At 31.4% G+C, this 20,474-nt stretch overlaps 1 protein-coding gene across 8 annotated transcripts in view; it reads right to left on the reverse strand.

The window, feature by feature from the left end:
• Positions 1-20,474, reverse strand: part of PRKACB (protein kinase cAMP-activated catalytic subunit beta) — a 148,656-nt gene that overhangs the window by 49,944 nt on the left and 78,238 nt on the right. For 3 of the 8 annotated variants that reach the window (XM_082410461.1, XM_082410463.1, XM_082410457.1), the window contains 2 exons: positions 4,764-4,825; positions 2,589-2,717 (listed from right to left, as the gene is read on the reverse strand). In XM_082410461.1, the coding sequence (XP_082266587.1) occupies positions 2,589-2,717; positions 4,764-4,825 (191 nt within the window). Of the gene's footprint in view, positions 1-2,588; positions 2,718-4,763; positions 4,826-7,973; positions 9,028-9,080; positions 9,105-10,607; positions 10,632-18,303; positions 19,697-20,474 lie in introns of those variants that run through there. The other 5 variants (XM_082410460.1, XM_082410458.1, XM_082410459.1 and 2 more) reach the window with 5 other exon arrangements.

Here is a 20,474-nt window from a genome sequence, read left to right on the forward strand (position 1 = left end):
GTGTATTTAATTTTAGAGAGACTTAATCCATTACTACTTTTCATGTTAGAGGTTAGTTTTGTTTTTTGTTTTAAAATAGAGGTTGGACTAAAACCTCAGACCAGTCTAATGCTGTGCTGTCCAATATGGTAGCCACTAGCCACATGTGGTTATTTAACACTCGAAATGTGGCTAATTTGAATGGAGGTATACTGTAAATGTAAAATAAACATCAGATTTTGAAAACTTGGTATGAAAAAAAGAGTATGAAACATCTCAGTAATTTTTATATTAATTACATGTGGCAGTGATAGTATTTTAGATACCTTGGGCTAAATGAAGATCTGTTAATTAAGAATAATTTTAACTATTTCTTTTTACTTTTTAAAAAATGTAGCTACTAAAAAACTCAAAATGACATATGTGCCTCACATTATATTTCTATTGGATAGCACTAGTTTACCCACCATCTGTAACCCTGATTACTCATTCAGTACTGTTTCCTCCACATTTTCCTATCTGTATCCCAGCAAGCAAAAATGTCATTCTTGAGTACATAATATCTGTAAGATAACAAATCAAGATTTGCCATTTTTCTTTTACTTTCCCTTAATCGTGATTACTAGGAAAACAGAAGCTTAGTATTTAAAGCGTGAATAATTCAGACACCTTGATTCATTAGATAACACTAATATATGATAAATGCTTAAAATTCATTTTTTAATTAATTAATTTCTTTTAGCTATAACTGACATGTAACATTATTAGTTTGAGGTGTATAATATAATGATTTGATATTTGTTACAGTATGCAGGTTTTCAAATTTTCCCCTGCTTTAACTTACATTTTAAATTAAACAACTCAATCATGTTAAACAACAGGGCTTCAACTATCAATTAAAATAAGTCATAAAATAAATCACTATATTTCTGTTACCTCAATCTAAGGATCAAGTAATTGGTCCCTGCATTTTTCCACAAGGCAGAATGTAATAGAGATGCCTGTTCTTTACATATAGAATTCAATATTTTGTTAGCAAACATATATATACCTATTATGTATAAATAATTATTGAAATAATAATGTACCCCCCTACACTCAAACTATTAATTGTGTGTGTCATATAGTCACAATAAAGAGGAATGCAAATTAAACGCAACAATAAAATTATCTGAAGGTGTCAATGGTAAGTTATTCTATTGCATGTGTTTAATAATCTAGCAGATAAAATTTACTCTTCAGGTAAATAACAATGAATACACTATTATCATTTTTTTAGATTTCACATATAAGCAATATTATGTGATATTTGTCTTTCTCTGTCTGACTGCTTTACTTAGCATGATAATCCCTAGGTCCATCCATGTTGCTACAAAAGGCATTATTTCATTCTTTTTTATGGCTGAGTAATATTCCATTGTGTATATATACACATCTTCTTTATCCATTTATCTGTTGATGGACATTTAGGTTTCTTCCATGTCTTGGCTACTGTAAATTGTGCTGTTATAACTATTAGGGTGCATGTACCTTTTCGAATTATGGTTTTCTCTGGATATACGCCCAGGAGGGGGATTGCAGGATCCTGTGGTAGCTCTATTTTTGGTTTTTTAAGGAACCTCCATACTGTTCTCCATATTGGCTGTACCAATTTACATTCTTACCAGCAGTGTAGGAGGGTTCCTTTTTCTCTACACCCTCTCCAGCATTTATTACTTGTAGACTTTTTGATGATGGTCATTCTGACCAGTGTGAGGTGATACCTCATTGTAGTTTTGATTTGCATTTCTCTAATAATTAGCAGTATTGAGCATCTTTTCATGTGCCTGTTGGCCATTGGTATGTCTTCTTTGGAGGAATGTCTATTTACATCTTCCACCCATTTTTTGATTAGGCTGTTTGTTTTCTTGATATTGAGCTGTAATAAACTGTTTGTATATTTTGGAAATTAATCCCTTGTCAGTCGTATCATTTGCAAATATTTTCTACCACTCTGTAGTAGGTTGTCTTTTCATTTTGTTTATGGTTTCCTTTGCTGTGCAAAAGCTTTTAAGTTTAATTAGATCCCATTTGTTTATTTTTGTTTTTATTTCCATTACTCTAGGAGATGGGGCCAAAAAATATTGCTGCAATTTATGTTAAAGAGTATTCTGCTTAGAGATTATCATAATAAGTGAAGTAGGCAAGACAGAGAAAGACAAATATCATATGATATCACTTATATGTGGAATCTAAACAAATGATACAAATGAATTTATTTACAAAACAGAAATAGACTCACAGACATAGAAAGCAAATTTATAGTTACCAAAAGCAAAGGTTGAGGAGGAGGGATAAATTGGGAGTTTGGGATTAAAATATACACACCACTATATATACAATAGATAACCAACAAGAACCTGTATAGCACAAAGAACTATACTCAATATCTTGTAATAACCTATAATGGAAAAGAATCTAATAAAGAATATGAATGTATATAACTGAATCACTTTGCTGTATACCTGAAGCTAACACAACATTGTAAATCAACTATATTTCAATTTAAAATGTAAAATTTTTTTTTAAATTCCAAAAAAAAAAAAACCCAAACCAATGAATACACTAACCTTCTGCTTATCTAAGATCTTCATTGCATAATACTGTTCAGTGGCTTTATGTTTCACCAACATGACTCTTCCAAATGAACCTGTTCCAAGGGTTTTTTTCCTTTCAAAATCTTCCAGCCCAGCATTATTCTACATATACATGAAAAAATAAACTTTAAAATTAGAAATTTTTATAAGAAGACTATGAAAACTATAATAGATTTAATGATATGCTATCAGAATAGGTAATTTATAACTATCCATTTAAAAACAATACAAAGAGACTACTGAAATTGCAGATTATTGGTTCTATTTTTCCCTTTGAATAAGAAAGGATCTAATATTTGAGAAGAGACTTACATCGTAAAACAAAGTATAATAGTAATGTGAGGAAGTAAGATCCTCAGTTTAAATATGAAAGGTCATATTCTAATATGGATTCATAGTATTGGACTTCTAATAAATTAGCTCCATATTTTAATAATTACAAACTGACCAGAAGTATGCAATCACGGAAGCCAGTCTTAGTGCACTTACAAATAATTATAATGAATAGATAAGCTGAGGATCAGAGTCCTTTCACTAGAGTTACCTCTGAAGAAACATTTCTATCCTTATATGAACTAGATAATAACAGCATGAGAGATACTAATGGTTTTCTCTCTCTGATGTGATAATAACCCAGTATTACCTAAAAAAGTAACAATAAGGTAAAAAAGAGTTCCTCACTCCCACAAAGATAACCAAAAGTCGGAGTCCCAGAAGAATAATCACTCTCTTTATCCTTGAAAGATGCTTTGTTACAAGCAAACATCTTTGTTTGGCTTTGACTATAGCATAGAAGCAAAGAATTGGAGGCATCAATCTATTGAATTTGTTGCTGCCACAACAAAATGAAAATTACTAGGAACAAATTATGTGCTAAGTGGCACCAAATAGTAATTGCTAACCCATTTGTTTAATAGGTTTTCATTATAAACATCTTCATGAAAATCTTGGAAAAAATATTTCCAAGGGCCATTCTGTATAGCATTAAGCTTGAGAAAAATGTGATGCAATATGGTTCTTTTATAAGTGAGGAATTTGGATTGCTACCGGAATTCACTGTAGTTGGACTTGATCTTTTGCAAATCAACCTTGCCTTTGGAGACACATCATAGCTTCTTACTGAATCATTAAGGAGAAAGCAAGTAACTCTAAGTTTTTATTTATAAAACTTGTTTTCATTCTTATTTCTAATAATTTTAAATTGCCATGAGATTCTATATGAATACAGAAAGAAAAAGTCCTTATAATTCTGATTGAATTAATTATTTAATTTTATGGATTAATATTTAATTTTTGGTTTCATCAACAACAATGGATTGAAATGTTTAATAAAGTTCCCAACTAAATAATGAAAATAAACATCATTAATAGACAACAAAACATCTCTTTCTGCTAGTCACTGCTTTTCATACGAATATGCCATCTTCCTCATAAATTATATAGCTCATACTCTAAATCTTGGTAATGATGGCATCTTCATAAAACATAACATTTTATTTAGAATTAAATATTTTTTAGTGAAAAAAATACTTCAAAAGGATTTTTATGCTAGGAAAAAAGTTTTCAAAATTTCACCTACTATTAAAGGTCATTAATTATTTATAAAAATAAATTCAAAAAGAGTTTTTGGCAAGTGTAGATGGCTCTTTTTATATACAATTTTTAGATCTTAGTTAAGATCTAAAGTACTTAAATTATATAGAACTTAACCCATCAAAACATTTATGAAAGGATCCTAGAGTACTTAGTATGTTGTCAGTAGCCAAGTATTTGTGATTCAGAATTTGAAACTGTATAATATGATCCCTAATTGTCATAATTAATAAAAATAATAAATATGCTATCAAAGGCATAAATCAAAATTACTAGAATATTAGAAAATATCAAGAGTTTGTAGCAACTTGGAATTAGTATCAAAATGTATAATCAGGTATTACATCAGAAATTAGTTCCTTCTCCAATTTAGGTATACATAAAATTATTAATAAATCAAAACATAATGTTATGGCAAAATTCTCACGTTCAGCTTATATTCATTAACACTACTTGAAAATTAAACTTTCTGAAGTACTAAATTATTTAGGTGAGAATCATGATTTTACTTAAAGCAAGATTTTTAAATCATAGAAAATTTTAAATGTTCCTTACCGGAGCAGGATTTTCCCATTTTTTTAAAAAGTCTTCTTTGGCTTTGGCTAGAAACTCTTTCACTGAAAATATATTAAAAAAACAAAAACAAAAACAAATTTTGACTTCTAAGAATATTTATACTACATACATAAATACATTACACATAAATATACTTGCTTAAAAAACACAGACTTAAGTCAACTATGGTTGCTGTGAAACGTGTATTCACAACCATGATATACTAGAGAGCTATTTAGTTACTCTAAAGAAGAAGCAAACAGTTTCTCCAGTTTCTAAGAATATCTAATACTGTTCTCTATGGAGGTCACTTTGATAATTTCAAATTTAATAATAAAAATACTGTTCCTGAAAACATACCTGAAAGTAATGAAAAAAGTTAGAAATCAATATAGGACAAAATACTTATTGTAAATAAATAAGCCAGCAGATATTAACAGAGCCTTTAAAATAAGAAGTAAAAAATCTGGAGAATGTCAATTTGTTGATTTGTGGAGTTTCAAAAATAACTGACTTTGATAAAGGGCTGTTTTCAGGTATAAGGATTTATATTATTAGATTTGTATCCTCTCTACTAAAGGTAAAGAGAAAGGGAAAAACTACAGACTAACACAAAGAATAGCCACAAAGACTTAAAAATAAAACAGAACAAACCACAACCAAAAAACCCAAACAGCTTAAAACTCTCATTCTAAATTTGGAGCAAACGAAATGCCTGAATGCCTAATTTATAATATAAACTAAAGTAAAGCAATTCAAAATCAGATGTTTATATAGTGATCAATAATAGCCACATTATTTTATGGAGCTGTGGTTTGAAGTTTTAGATTTGATAAATGATGAATCATTTAAAAGGATTCCTCTTTTTCATTGTCTTCCCACAAAGCTATTAACAATGACTTCTGTTTACAAAATAACTTCAGGGTTTATAAACAAATAGGAAAAAAATTCCAGAGAGATGAAATGGCATTAACAAAATGTATTATTTTTCCCATAGTTAGGTTTGAGAGAGCAAAACCTAACTACACAAGAAGTAATTATTTTAGCCTTCCTTTTTTTTTGGGGGTGGGGAGTTCCCAATATTCCTCTCATATCTGAATCTATAAATAAAGATGAAAATAGGATTTAAATAGTGTTGAAATAGTAAAAGGCTAAACAAATGGCACAGTGGCATTTATTTCAGAAGTAATAATAAGAATGATGATAATGATGATAAAAAGACAAAAGTTCAATGAGGGGTTCACAAATACTTTAATAAGATCTTCTAATGATGCAGTAGTATTAAACTGAGGCATGTAACATATATTATAATTTCCTCCTTTACCCCCACTGAAGTACCTTTGGCAGAATACTGTTAAACAAGAAAGCTGCTGGCATTTTAAGTGCTTTGGGATTTCAAAATGGTGTTAACAGGTACCAACAGCAGACATTAGTTTTTATGTAACACTAGTGTGCATTTCTGAAGATATTATTTTACTACTTTATATAAACTGTCACTTGTATTTTGCAAAATACTCTCAAAATACCTATTTTAGAAAATTTGAGAAAAATAATTTTTAAAATTAGAATCTTTCCATTGTATGAAAATCTCATTCACCAAAACAATGAATCAAATAATTGCAACTAATTATGCAAATATGATCTAATTCTTCCTGGGGGTGGATTTGGGGGTGGAAAATTATTACATTTTCTTTGAGTTTAGGAAGGTTCAAGTCATTCTACTTCTAAAAAGTTAATATACTAGTTACAACTGAAGAAGAGTGGTTTTATAAGATCTTTTTTTTTTTTTTGCATGAAACAGACATCTGCACATGCCATTGACTTGGAAACAACAGCTATAAAATAAATTAAAAACATAATTTATTGCTAAATGCAACTGTGGCTTTTAAGAAACAACTTGTGATTCCCAAAATATACCTCTGATTTCTTTTGAAAAATATTTTTAGTTATTTTCTATCTATAGAACTTGCACATCAAGTTGCAGCATAAACTCTCCAGATGCCTGCATGACTACAGATAATTTGAAGACATGGAAGAAAATCAGGAAAAGGAAAAAATCCCTAACATCCTGTTTCAGCTTCTCCTGTCACTTCTTGCTAATTGGATCTTGAGTTAAGAAAAAAGTAACTGGTCAAAGGAAGGACTGGCAGTATTTGCCAAAGATGGTAAGTTGAAGGAAAATTTCCTTTTTTCCTGCTTGGTGAATAAACTAAAGGAAAAATTTTAAGTACTACTGAATTTCATACACTAATAGGATATTCAGGAAAATCTTTGAAATACTCTCTGTACTCATCAGTATTCTGAGTTTACTGTCAAGTAACACTGTAGAAAGTAAATAACAGTTCTCATAAAGGTCTTATATGAAAATTATCAGAAATGGTATGAATTAAAGATGTTAAATTTTGCAAATTATTTCAACAAATAGATTCCCTTTTAGAGTAAGGATAAGCATTAATTATAATGTCATTAAATAATTCCACAAAGAAAACTCTGTTCCTGCAACACTTTTTGTCACATAAGTATACATATACACATGAAATGTCTGGTTTATATGTGTACTATTTAGATGCAAAGATGAACACAGTTAACTCTTTGTAAAAATATTGGTTAACCAAAATATATACCTTATAAATATAAACACAAAAAATAAAATATTTTATAACATGCTAGATTACGAATAACTCTAAAACAATAGGCAATCTAGAACCACATGTATTTGCTTTGGATTTTATTATTTTTACACAGTGGTGAATTTAACTTTCTAAATGCTTTTCTCTAGTTATTTTTAAAGTTTATATCCACTGACATAAGGTGTTGGCAACTAATTAATAAAACGAGTGGTGGGAGACAGCCAAATTCAAACACTGCAGCACATTTAATCTGGAGTTCCCTATAAAGCATATACTTGAAGTTCTCAATTGTTTTCTTGTTGTGTTCGTATATAAGCCATATCTACACTTACACTCAATTTAAACCCTTGTGATATCCTGCAACAACCACAGGTTTTGGAGCTCAACACATATGAGTTATAATATTGGTTCTAATGCTTCTTAGTAATCATCAGTACCTATCTAAAGACACAGTGATTAGTAACACTCCTTAGGAAAAAATATCTCAACAAAGGATTTTTCTGCAAATATATTTTGTTCTGTACTGGTCAATAATGGAGCAAACTACGTACTAAAAAAATGAGGACACACCAAAAATTACCTCAATTTCTTCCCAGAAGTATATACTTCAATTACATTTATTTTCCACATAAATTTATTTTCTCTTCAGTTTAAGAAATACCAAAGGAATCTATATGTTCACCCAGGGTTGGTTTGTAGAAATATTTACCCACATTCATGAGATGAAGAAAGAAGAAACAAAGTGATAATTTTTATGCATATCTACAAGTACATTAAAAAAAACTTAAATCTTACCACCCTCAAAATATCTTTGAGTATATTTATACACACGACATTGTTAAAAATTAGAGAGTTCATTTTAAACATTAGGAAAATTTATTAAAAATTCAAGTATGGCATATCTTTACTCCATGTTATTCAGATAATTCTGCAATGTTTCACTAATTATAGTTAGTAAATTTATTTACTGGGCAATTTTTGGTTCTGTGTTGCTGCTAGATTCTAGATTGCTACTGATTATAAAAAGGGCATGTTGTTCATTACAGTGTGCCATTATGCGAAGCTTAAAGGAGGTTATCATTCATGTTTTATAAGAAGGGTTTAGAAATCTATTACTGTACAGATTATAACTACGCCAGATATTGAATTCTCCAGTTTTCTTTGTAATGTGATAAATGTCACCTCTCTCTTTGACACCTCTTTTACAATAAAAGCACAATTTTATTTAACTTCTTTTAATGGATGTCAGAAAATACAAGGGAAACAAATAGAAAACAGAACGAAATAGAATATAAACTTCCTAGGGTAAATACCCAATTAAAATATTAGCTGTTTTACTCAAAATTTACAACTATATTTTTCTTTCAAAAACCTTTCATTAACCTGGGTTATCTAATTTAAGTGGTGTGTATTAATCTGTCTTATGCTACCCTGTACAGCTCCCACTATTTCACAGTGCTATATTTGTTGTTTCTAAAATATCACACAAGAAACTGCTATATAAATAATTTTTGTGGATAAAACTCAACATAAAACTAAATAAACCATTTCTCCCATCAACTAAAATATTTTATTAACTCAGAATATTTTATAAAAATATAACTTTAAGAGGAGCATAACAACTTGCAAACAACCAAATAAAAAGTTTTAAAAGGTAACATTTGTTTTATTAAAAGTAATTGCCTACCAGATACTTCTGAAGAGGAGCAAGCTTGTATCCGAAAAATAAATTAAACAATGATTAAATGACACTCATAAAAACAGCATATTAGCATGAAATCACTTATACACATTTTTACAGAATATCATGTACAGACTAAAACATTAATGTAGAAATGATTATTTGAACGTATTCAAATAGAATATTTTAAAATTAAATGGTTAGGAAATAAAATCAATAATTACTGTTCAGCGCCAAAATCAATACCATTCTAATTTTCCTTAAAACAGCTAACAAAAAATTTAACTCCTCATAGCAATAGCGCTAATAATATTAAGTAGCATATACTGAAATACACATCCTATAACTACTGCAATGCCATCTCTGGACTTCTGTTCTTTTTCAAAACTCTACTGTAGGAAAGACACTCTGAAGCTAAAGGGGAAATAGATGAACCACTGTAATAGAATGTGACAAGGATTACAACTAAGAAATCTACAGGTGCTATTCGAGCTCAAAAGAGGAAATTCTTGGGTAGTAAGGTAAGGCATAAAAGATGATGCAGCATTTGTGCTGAATCTTGAAGGATAAACAGTTCCTCTGGCAGATGAAGTTGAAGACAAAGATAGGCTGGGATGATCTTGAATCAAATGCATAAAGGAAAGAGCATGGTTTACTCAGGAAATGTCAACAGACCTGAAATAGCTGCAGCATAGGGTAAAAGTGTACAGCAGCGGTGGGAGGTGAAGTGTATGGGCAAGAAAGTGCCCAAGCAGGGAGGTAGCTGCTTGCCACAGCGACGCTTTTCAGTATGTGGAAAGGCACAGGAGTAAACTGAGTTATTCACAATTGCTGTACTCCATTTCTTCTGGGAAATAGGAGGCAAGATCACTTGCTAAAGAAAGAGGGGAGCCAGATAGAGTAAGGAGGAAGAACAGTGGGGCTACAGGTCTGAATATTTTAAATCTTGATGGCTATCCATTTAGGGAATAAGAGAAGGAGCTGTTCCTCTAAAATTTTCTATTAGGGAAAGAGCAAGTATTAGGTACTATAAGCAGTTGTTTCTTAATAGTATCTTTTTTTGTAATAAGTTAAAATATTTTTTTACTGAGCAGATTATAATTCATGGGCCCCCTAATCTCTTTGTAATTAAATTATTTTCATCTTCATTCTTTACCTAAATAAAAGCATTATTCTATTTAGGTTATTTAGTGTATGTTAGAAAGCACAAAACAGGATGGGAATGGAGGTAAATTAGTTATGAAAATACCAAGTTCTATCAACAAATAACAGTACAATCTCTTCCAAAACCTCTAGGAAGTGTAAATCTAGTGGACTGTAATACTGTCTTCTGCCACCCCTACTTCAAATACTCACCTCTTTAGAACTCTATACTTGTTATTTCTAAGTATACCCCCCCACACACATACATGCTGTAGTACAAATATTTTCAGTAAATTAATATAAAATATTCTAGTTGCTACAAAATGCCTCATAAAATCCAACTTATAGCAACAAAGCAAACAAATTATTCTGTAAAAAGTGGTTTCCTACCAGATGCTTCTGATGATTTGCGTGCTTGATCAAAAAGAATAAATTAAACAGATTAAATAACACATAAAATAACATACACACAAGAAGTTACCAACCCATACATGTTCATTAGATATTCACACATAGGAATAGAATGAAAAACACATATTCAAAAGTGTTTTATACAATGATTACAATTAATTCTTTGGATACATATATTTTTTTAACCAGTCAAAACCCTACTCTGGAAATGTATTAATGAAATATCGTATTTCTACCCCTTTAATCTGAAGAGCAATTGTGTTCACTTTGCTGAAGAGACACTTTGCTTCACCATATTCAAACATGTTTGTTCAAAGCAAATTCACTGTAACCTTAAAATGACAGTGGGTATAAAAAAACAACTTTAATTACTATAACTGTTATTTGTGTAGTTCAGTGGATGGGACCACTTAACGGCACAAATGGGCCTACTTTTGTTTTCTAAGATATTAATTAGTCTTGCACAAAGTCACACAAGAATGAGTGGTTGAAAATTTAATAGGCAATAAAGGCTATTCTTATTGCAATACTACTTACATTTACTCTTCTGTCCTCTGCTTACAATTTTTTATTAGTTAATTCTTTATCGTCTTGGTTACAAGTGAACATTATAATTGACCCACTCTTTCACTACACTGTTAAAAAATTTTTAAACTTTTTGTGAGACATATATATTTAAATGATCAAATTATAGAAAGAAACACATTAACTTATTTGACTAGTATCTATATGGACAGATGGATACACTATGAATTCACATAGTGTACTCATTCACTACAAATCACATGTACGTGCTTTCTCTCCAAACTTGCTCTCTGTCTAGGGATGCTGTGGATTTTCTAGGCCATCCAAGTCATGTTTGACTGAAGATGTTCCCTAAAGGATTTTGTGATAACACTTAAAGTAAATTTATAGTCATAAAACTAATGACCCAGGCAATTTTTGAAACGCTCTTTGAAATGTACTTTACTTCCTTAATTGTTCACTGAAGCTTTTTCTCAGAGGATATTATATCTACCAGAACCATATGCTAAAGATTTTCCATTTGGTCCTGAATTCAAATGTTCTGTCTTGTTGCCAGACAGTAGAGCTAGGAGTGGATCCCTAGATGATAGGGTATGCACGTTTTCAACTTAACTAAATAATAAGTGGCTCAATAAATGGTTGTGCCAGTTTATACTACCACTCTATCCTTGATGATCCATATCCTCAACAAAATGTGTTAGTTTAATTTTTACTTTCTAATTTTTGATAATCTAATGGGTATGAAATGATATCTGCTTGTTAAACATTAAATATCTCAGTAGAATTTTATAACTTTTTTCTCTTAAAGGTCTTATTCTTTTATTAGATTCATTCCTAGGTTCTTTAGAGCTTTGGTTGCTATTGTAAAAGGGAGACTTTTTAAAAAATTGTTTGTTGCTGATGTATAGCACATAGTTGATGTTTATATACTGATCTTATTATATGGCAGACTGGCAGACTCTCATTAATTCTAAAATAACACTGGTAGATTCTCTTGAATTTTCTATGTAGATAATCACATATCTGTGAATAATGATAATTTTTTTTACTCCAACTTTTTCTTGTCCTACCGTGTAGGTTATGACTCACAGTGTTATACTGTACAGATAGAGACAATGAGCATCCTACTCCTGTTCCTAACTTCAAAGAACATGTTTCTAACTGCTTTTCTTTCCCATACTTTACTTGTAAAGCTATTACTAGAATACATATATTTAAGAAATTAAGAATATCTCCTTTTTAATTCTTTGAAAAATTTTGTACAGGAGTAAAATTTTTGTTTTTTGAACTTGACTATAAAACTGTCCAGTCCTAATTTTGTTAAGTTTTGAATAAACATTTTAACTATGATTAAATCTTAAATAGGTACAGTTCTAATCAGTTCTCTTAAAAGTCTTCTCCATGAACTAAGCTTTGGCTCTGATGAATATTTTCTATTCCACTGATTTTTGCTCATGTCTCTATTAGTTTTTTTCCTTCTTTTGATTAACCATGCTGTGCTTTCTCTAACTTGTTTACTTGCATCCTTACATCACAAATGTCTTTCTCTTTTCCTAACATACACATTTAAGATTTTGTCTCTAAATCCTTTAGCTGTACAAGTTCTGATACATAATTGAATTTTAAATTTATGAGTTATTTCTTGACCTGTGTGTTATTTGAATTTTTTTAAATTTCCAAATATAACATTTGTGTTTACTTGTTTAATTAGTCTTTTATTATTGATTAAACTTAATTGCTTTGTGGTCAGAGACCACAGCCTATGTATCAATTCTTTAAAGTATATCAAATATGTGTAGTCAAATAATCAATTTTGTAAGTGTTCTGTATATTTCTGTGTATTCTCCAATTACTGGGTGAGAATTCTTTATATATATCTATAAATCTTACATAGTTATAATTTTTCCTTCTAAACGGCTCGATTTTGTTTTATATATTTTGAGGCTCTGTGGGAAGTGCATATAATTTTTTTCTCTTATATTTCTTTTTTATGTGATTATTAATTTAAATGGTAGTCTGTATGTGACAATTCTACTCTGACATTCTTGGTAGGGTCTAATGCTGTTGTATTTACTAAATATCTTTTGTTGTAGATTGTGTGTGTGTGTTATGTATCTATTTTGATTTTGGACTCTGAACTCAAAGCTCAGTGGGGCTTTATCTGTGAGAAAACCACAGGGTTTGATATGAGGATATGTTTTGTATTAGCTTCTGCCTGGCATCCGATAGATGTTACCAGCCTGGAACTGTTACTATAAGGTATTTTATTTAAAATTATTAAACCACACAATACAGATTAAAACGTGACAGCTACTGGAGAAGAAGCAGTTGATTACAAACTCTCAGGAAAAGCATCCCATACACATGCACACACAGCCCTCCCCCCTCCCCAGGAACCCAAGCCAAGAAATGTAAGCTTCCTTATTTTCTCCCTGTGTCAGTGGAGACGTTTTATTTTTTAGTCTATGCTTTCACTGAGGTTATGATCCTTTGAGGATCCTGGCTTTATACACGAGTCTAAGAAATCCCAAGTTGCATGGATCAAAGAACTTTTCTGTCTCTGTGAGGCCATTTAAAACAAAAGCCATTTTGTCACCAAGGTATGAAAATTTCCTCAAGGTAGTCAAAGTATGCTCCCCCTTACAGCTCTGGTTTTTCACTTACTATTTGACTTTTTGCACACTGGGGATTTCTATTATATTCTTGTAAATTCAAGTATTCATTTAAAGGGATGCTTGTTATATTTTATTCAGTATTTCTATGTGCTGTTGTATCTTCGTTAATTTTTGGTCTAGAAGGGTTTTCGAATTATCCAGTCTCCAATTTATGGATTTTTTTCTGTATAAGAAAAAATGTGTGTTAAGTTGTAAGATGCAAGGAGACCTGGATGTTTGTGGAATTCACTTTTTATCCTCGTAATTCAAACTTCCGTCAGGATATATTTAGGTGCTGGTATTTTTGTTAATTTTTGTCAATACACAATGAGCTCTTTCAGTGTATACTTTTAGGTTTTTCTTCAACTAAGTTTTCCTGAATCATAATTTTTTATGATTGTTTCTGTTCTATTAGTCATTATCTGTTCTGAAGGAATGCTATTCATTCAATTTGTAGAGTTCCTACTTTTATCTAACATACTTTTCACCTCATAATTTTTATCCTGTCCATTTTCCCTACATTCTGGTAGCTTTTATCAAGTTAGTTCTTTACATGTTCAATGTACCTTCCTGCAGTGATTATTTTGCTCTTTACTGCTTCTAATGCAGCTTTATACTCTACAAATGCCAGGTTCATTTTCTTATAAACCTTCTCTTATCATATCATTATTGCTTCTTTTCTATTCCTGCCTCTCGTCCAGCTCTCCTCTCATCCTAGTCTCTTGTTTCATCTTTTTATCTTTAACGTCTTATTTTATAGAGTCCACGTTCACTTGAAATTTTTAAGAATTCCATATAGATGCTATCTATAATTTCCTATTTTAAACCCTCCCTCATAAATATTTTCTAAACATAAGTTCATTCTCTTCCTCTTGAAGGCTGTGGACTTATCCTTGAGCATGATCTCTTTTATAGGCTCCACATTGGTACTTTTCTTGTTTATTCATTCATGAACAATGAGAAGCCTTTCAAAACTTTACAAATGCTCCCCCTAAATAAGGTGGATCCTCCCACCTCCTATTTGGGTATGTTAGAATCAACTTCTCAGATCTTTTAGTTGATATATATACATATTTATATTATCATTTAAATAATCCAAAATGGGAATGGAGCCAGGACTATAGGGTTCCTTACTAGTTGTGATGCCCGTCACATCAGGGAAGAGCCCTGTTATATCTGGAAGAAGAAAAGCCACTTTCTCAGCTTGATTAGACTAACAAATTTCTGGTTGTCCCACTTGTCCCAATTGTTTTAGAATGAAAGAAATCAGCAGTGTTGGATTTTCCACTCATCTCTCCCACAGTCTTTCTTAAAAGCTTCATCCATCCAAGTTAGTAAGGGTGAAATTATTTTTATTTCTTTTCCATGAAGGCAAGCTACTCAAAATAAAACTGTTAAACTTTGGCATCTGATCTTCAATCTGATACTGTACATTTCTAGGCAAGTACCCTTCCTTAATTCCACTGATATACTGTTTTTCCAGTTTTGTGTTCTTAAATTTTCAATTTAGAAAATATCGATCTAAAAAGGGGAATTACTCAAATGCTTTTGCTCAAGTCTGTAACTTTCCTGTAATTCAAAGCATAGCAAATCCTTTTCAGAGATTTTCCCTCAACTACCACAAGACCAATCAGAGTTTTCATTTGAGATTTTGATATAATGATGCTAGTTATGTTCCGATAAGCACATGAACCAAAAAAATCAAAATACATGACTGATATTCTTCAATAATGTAATAAAGTGTTGTACTATGTAAAAAATGGATAAGTTTTAATCATTCATTTATTTCACAAGAATTTATGAGTTCATTACTATGTTTGGGGCACTAGGCTAACCACTGGAAACACAGAGATGAACACTGCACTATCCTTGACTTAAGGAGTTCAAAGGATGGTGATTGGAAACTGATATGCAAATATGTAATTTCAGTATAATACAAATAATTGTTATAGTTTATAAGTTTGCTTTGGGAGTATAGAGGAATCATCTGACTCTACAGAGTCAATAATGGAGGCACTGAAAAGCATAGCTGGTTTTCAGAATTTTTATGATAAAAGATATAAATATGGAAAGGGAGCAAGGAATAATATGTAGTATAATATGACTAGATCAGAATTTTATGAGAGTGGTGCAAATAAAGCTAGAAAGGCAGGCCACTGCTCTCATATGCCCCACTAAGGAGTTTAGCCTTTGAGAGGCACTAGGAGTAACTGAAAGTTTTCATCTTGGGTTAAGAAATGGGTGTATCTGCAGTTTTAAAATGGCAGCATGGAAAATGGCCTGAAGGTATATAAAACTGGAAGTTGAGACCAGTGAAGCTGTTACTGCAATAGGATTGAAAAGATACAGAATTCCTGATCTAAAAGCATTCTCAGTGTCAGTGATAATGGAGAAAATTGAGTGATTTTGAGACATTTCTAATGTAGAATCAATAGAAATTTATGGCTGAGTGCATGTCTGGGGAGTTAGAAACAAGTTCAGAGTGATTACAAGGTTTCTGTTTTAAGTTCCTGCATGGCGTGTGGGATCATTAACAAAAATCAGGATGAATGAAAAAGGAGCAGATTTGGGATGGAAAGAGAAAATTCACTTTTGCACTGAACATTCAGGTAACAACTGAAGATGTGGGATTGGATGAGATCATTCAGAGAGAATGCAGCATTAAAAGAGGGCTAAAGATAGATTCCAGAGAAAACTATTCCCCCAAAAAGCTGATATTTAATAGGCAAGAAAGGAGAAAAGAAATAGCTCTTTAACTAGAAAAGTACCACATACACATAAATATCACATGTATAGCTAAAGACTTAGATAAAAAGGTCTGGCATTTGCTCATTTTTACAAATAAACCACACTTCATTTGAAATTTTCCACATTTTGAAATGGCTGAGGCATTTAACCACTTATGAGTAACATTAGTTGAAACTGGACAGTCCTGAAAAAGTCAGAATGTTTAGTTGTCCTTACTATAATTCCTATGGTAAAAAAGGCTATAAAGGCAGACCAATATGATCAAGTATATCAAATACTATCTGAATAATCCATAGCTTTCCTGAAAGAAAAAGCAATAGAGAAGCAGTAACAATTTTCTTCAGCTAAAACCAACATATCCAATTGTAAAACCTCTAGAACACTTTCAAGGAGAAAAAACACACTGCCTGGATTCAAAGAAATACAGTATTTTAAGTATGATAACCAGGTATATTCAGTTTTGATATCCAAGAAATCCTAAGAAATGTTAACATGTTGCTTTTGTAATATTAGCCCAAATTTAAAACACTCGAACAGAAAGATCTATCTAACAGAAGAATAACAGGATAATAACAATAACAATTCATTTTTAATATATTATATGCAAAATTGTTCTTTTAACATCTAATATCATTCTATAAATAAATACCTAACAGTGTTGAAGAGGTTTATATTATACAGCAGCAGGATAAAAAATGTTTATTGGCAATAATGAGATGGTCTCCAATTATGGAAGAAAATGTTCATCTATTTGGAATTCTACCACTATACAGCAAAAATCCAACTCTCTCAGGTTCTGAATTCCAATTCCAAATCTTTTAAGTATAAACTATAGACTATTATAAGAGAAAAACCATATAACACTTCTCCTAAACATGTATCTGATTCAAAGGTTAACTTAATAAACATCCTCTTTTTTAGTTAAGCAAAAAGATGCTAATGAATTATGCTCTAAGCAAATATTTCTCCCTCTAACAACAGGATATCTATTTTTAGCTGCAGGTTTGGCTTAAAGTGAACAGCTTTTACCCTATGATAAACTGCAGTATATACTGTAGTATATTTTCTCAAAAAACATTTTTAGAAATGTTTAGAAAAAAATAAATCATATTTACAAAAACAAAAAGGAAACTATCACAAAAGTACTTGTTCTAACAAATTATTTCCCAAAATATTATTTCTAAAAATTTTAACAAAGGCCCCAAAACCAAAATGCATATATTTATTTCATCATTACATTCCTATTTCTCAATGAATTATAGTTAAAAGCAACAAATAAATCAATAAAATTTTGGCAACATCTTATTCAAAATTGAGTATTTTTTATATAACCAAAAAGAAGCTAACAAAAATTAATATTAGAAAGACAAAGCCAATAAAAGGAAAGTTTAATTATCTTCAGGATCAGATACTAAAAAAATTCCTCTTTTACCACAGTGGGTCTTTTACTCACTAATTTATAACACAATTAATAACAATGTATTAATGAATATAATGAATACAATAAATCACACCATAAAATAGATTAGAAACTGATTACTGGTATTGACTATTAATAGTGGTATTAATTGTTCACAGTTCTTAATGGATTTAAAAAGCATAATCCCTAAATGCAAAAGCATCAAGAGAAAATGTAATCCACTGTAGTTCTGGCTTTACAACTGCCCCTCTAAAAAACATTTTTTTGCTTTTATAGTTAAATATTTTTAAAAAATACAAACCTACAGAGTCTCAGAGAGCATACTTACCACTCATGATGAAAATCAACCTTTCCAAAACATACTGCTCAAAACAACAATCCAACAGCAAAGGGAGTTATGCTAATCTCTAGAGGTATAAGAACCGATGGTGTAAACACATACATTAGAGCATGCAGCAGACAGAAAATGAAAAGAGCTTTCTTTTGTTTTAAAAAGAGAAGCCCCTAGAAGCAAAGCATAACTGCTCAGTGTGAGATATCACTAGTAAACATCAGATTAATGCCAAAGATGTGCATAACTAGATTTAATTTCTTTCAAGCTAGTTATCCTAGGCTTCTTCATATACCACTAGAACAACTCAAAATGGCAGGGAGAAAATGTTCGAACCAGGATGTATAAGATGTTCTCAATTATATCAGCATGAGTTGTTACCACGGCAACATTAGACCAGAATTATCGGTTCACTTGTAACCAAGGAGTAGCTTTTCTAAAGCTTTAATCAGCCAAGACAAATAAAATGCCTTTTTATTTTAGAGCCACATGGTTTAAAAATTACCATGTTTCTTAAATTTAAGCACTTATCTACCATTTTAACATCTTTCAAAGATATTTTAAAAATTGCTGTTTTCTTCAAATACTCACACAATCCCATGTTGAACCTGGCAAGGAACAAACAGCAGAATGATTGCACCTAAACGTCTTTCAATTACACCAGCTCTTACTGCTAGCTGTGGACCTCACTGATATTAAAATGCTGTGTGCTGTTGCTAGTGACTATTGGCGATGAATCTTATTGCCCAGATCGCTGATAGCTTTCATTTTTCATGAGCCAGAAAGCTATACTGCAGCACAAATGTTAACCATTTAAACATTCTGTTATTATGGAAGAAACAAAATATAATACTATATCTTCATTTATAAAGGAGAATTGTAAAACAACTTATTTATAAACTTCCATTATATTCAGTACACAGTGTCAGATGCCACTTATGTGATTTTCAAAAGAGGGGAGTACAGAAAAAAGTTACTGACAATTATTGTTGAAGTGTAAAATCCCTTACATTAAACAGGATTAAGATGACAGATTGTATAGCAAGGTAGATGGTATGGTGAACAACTGTTCTGATTCCCAGAGACCCAAAATTTGTACCAAAATGGTACAAGGGATCTATAGAATGGTTCCTTGTTAAGTGGAATGTCACCAAGTGAACATGCCATTTTAAAAGTTGCCAGGTGAGACAGGACTTCCGGTGATGAGAGAATGAGTAAGTCAGCAAATCTTCTCTCCAAGAAACAATTATGAACTTCGACAAAATTATCAAAAACAATGACTTCATGGTTCTGGACATCTAGTAATCACAAACAAGAAACTGAGAAGCATTTATTCATGAAAAATTGCTACACTTTGCATGAGAACAGTGGGAGTCTGTGGTATTCTTGCTTGGTGCTGCTCCTGTTCCCCCACAGCTCAGTCAGTGCAGTACTTCTGTCAGGGTGGGGCTCCATGACAACCAGGAGCTTTACTGCCAGAGAGGGCTGACATGATTTGGAGAGGAAGCCAAAAAACCCCATACAAGTGATACCGTCTATTAAGAAAAAAAAGCAAACTGTAGCAAATAAACAGGGAAAGTATCCAGCTTTGCTAACCTGAAGTTGTGGCCTTAGTAGGGGTGAACAGTAGACTGATGGTCTAGCAAAAAAATTAGTATAAAAAATGGAAATGAGAGAGGCAGAGAGGGCCTAAATAAGCTCTCCACATATCCCAGCTTGACAAGGAAGCTATTCCATAGGAGAGATCCAAGAGGACCCAAAGGAAAGTTAAAGCTGGTACAGGCTTGAAAACTGCCTGAACATTGAATATGCTTTCCAACCCACAAACAGCTCCATCAACATAGACTGGCTCAGAATGTTTGAGCACAAACTCTGATTAATCACTGGATAATAACTAAGCTATGCAGGCACAGGGTAATCCCTAACAGAGAAATCAGTAGCCAGACAACATGGTGGATACAGCCCATAGATTAAAGCCATGGAAGTTATTAAAACAAAACAATATAAATAAAAACAATCCTGAGGGAAGAAAAAATAATCAGAATGCAGAGCTGCTACAAAATATTATTTTAAAAAGTCAAATTTCTGACAAAAACATTATTTAATCCATAATGAGGAAAAAAGATAGAAAATGTCTCTGAATGGTCCCAGATATAGGATTTAGCAGA

This window comes from Balaenoptera physalus (genome assembly GCF_965194825.1).
Source record: "Balaenoptera physalus genome assembly, chromosome: 1".
NCBI classification, from domain to species: Eukaryota; Metazoa; Chordata; class Mammalia; order Artiodactyla; family Balaenopteridae; genus Balaenoptera; species Balaenoptera physalus.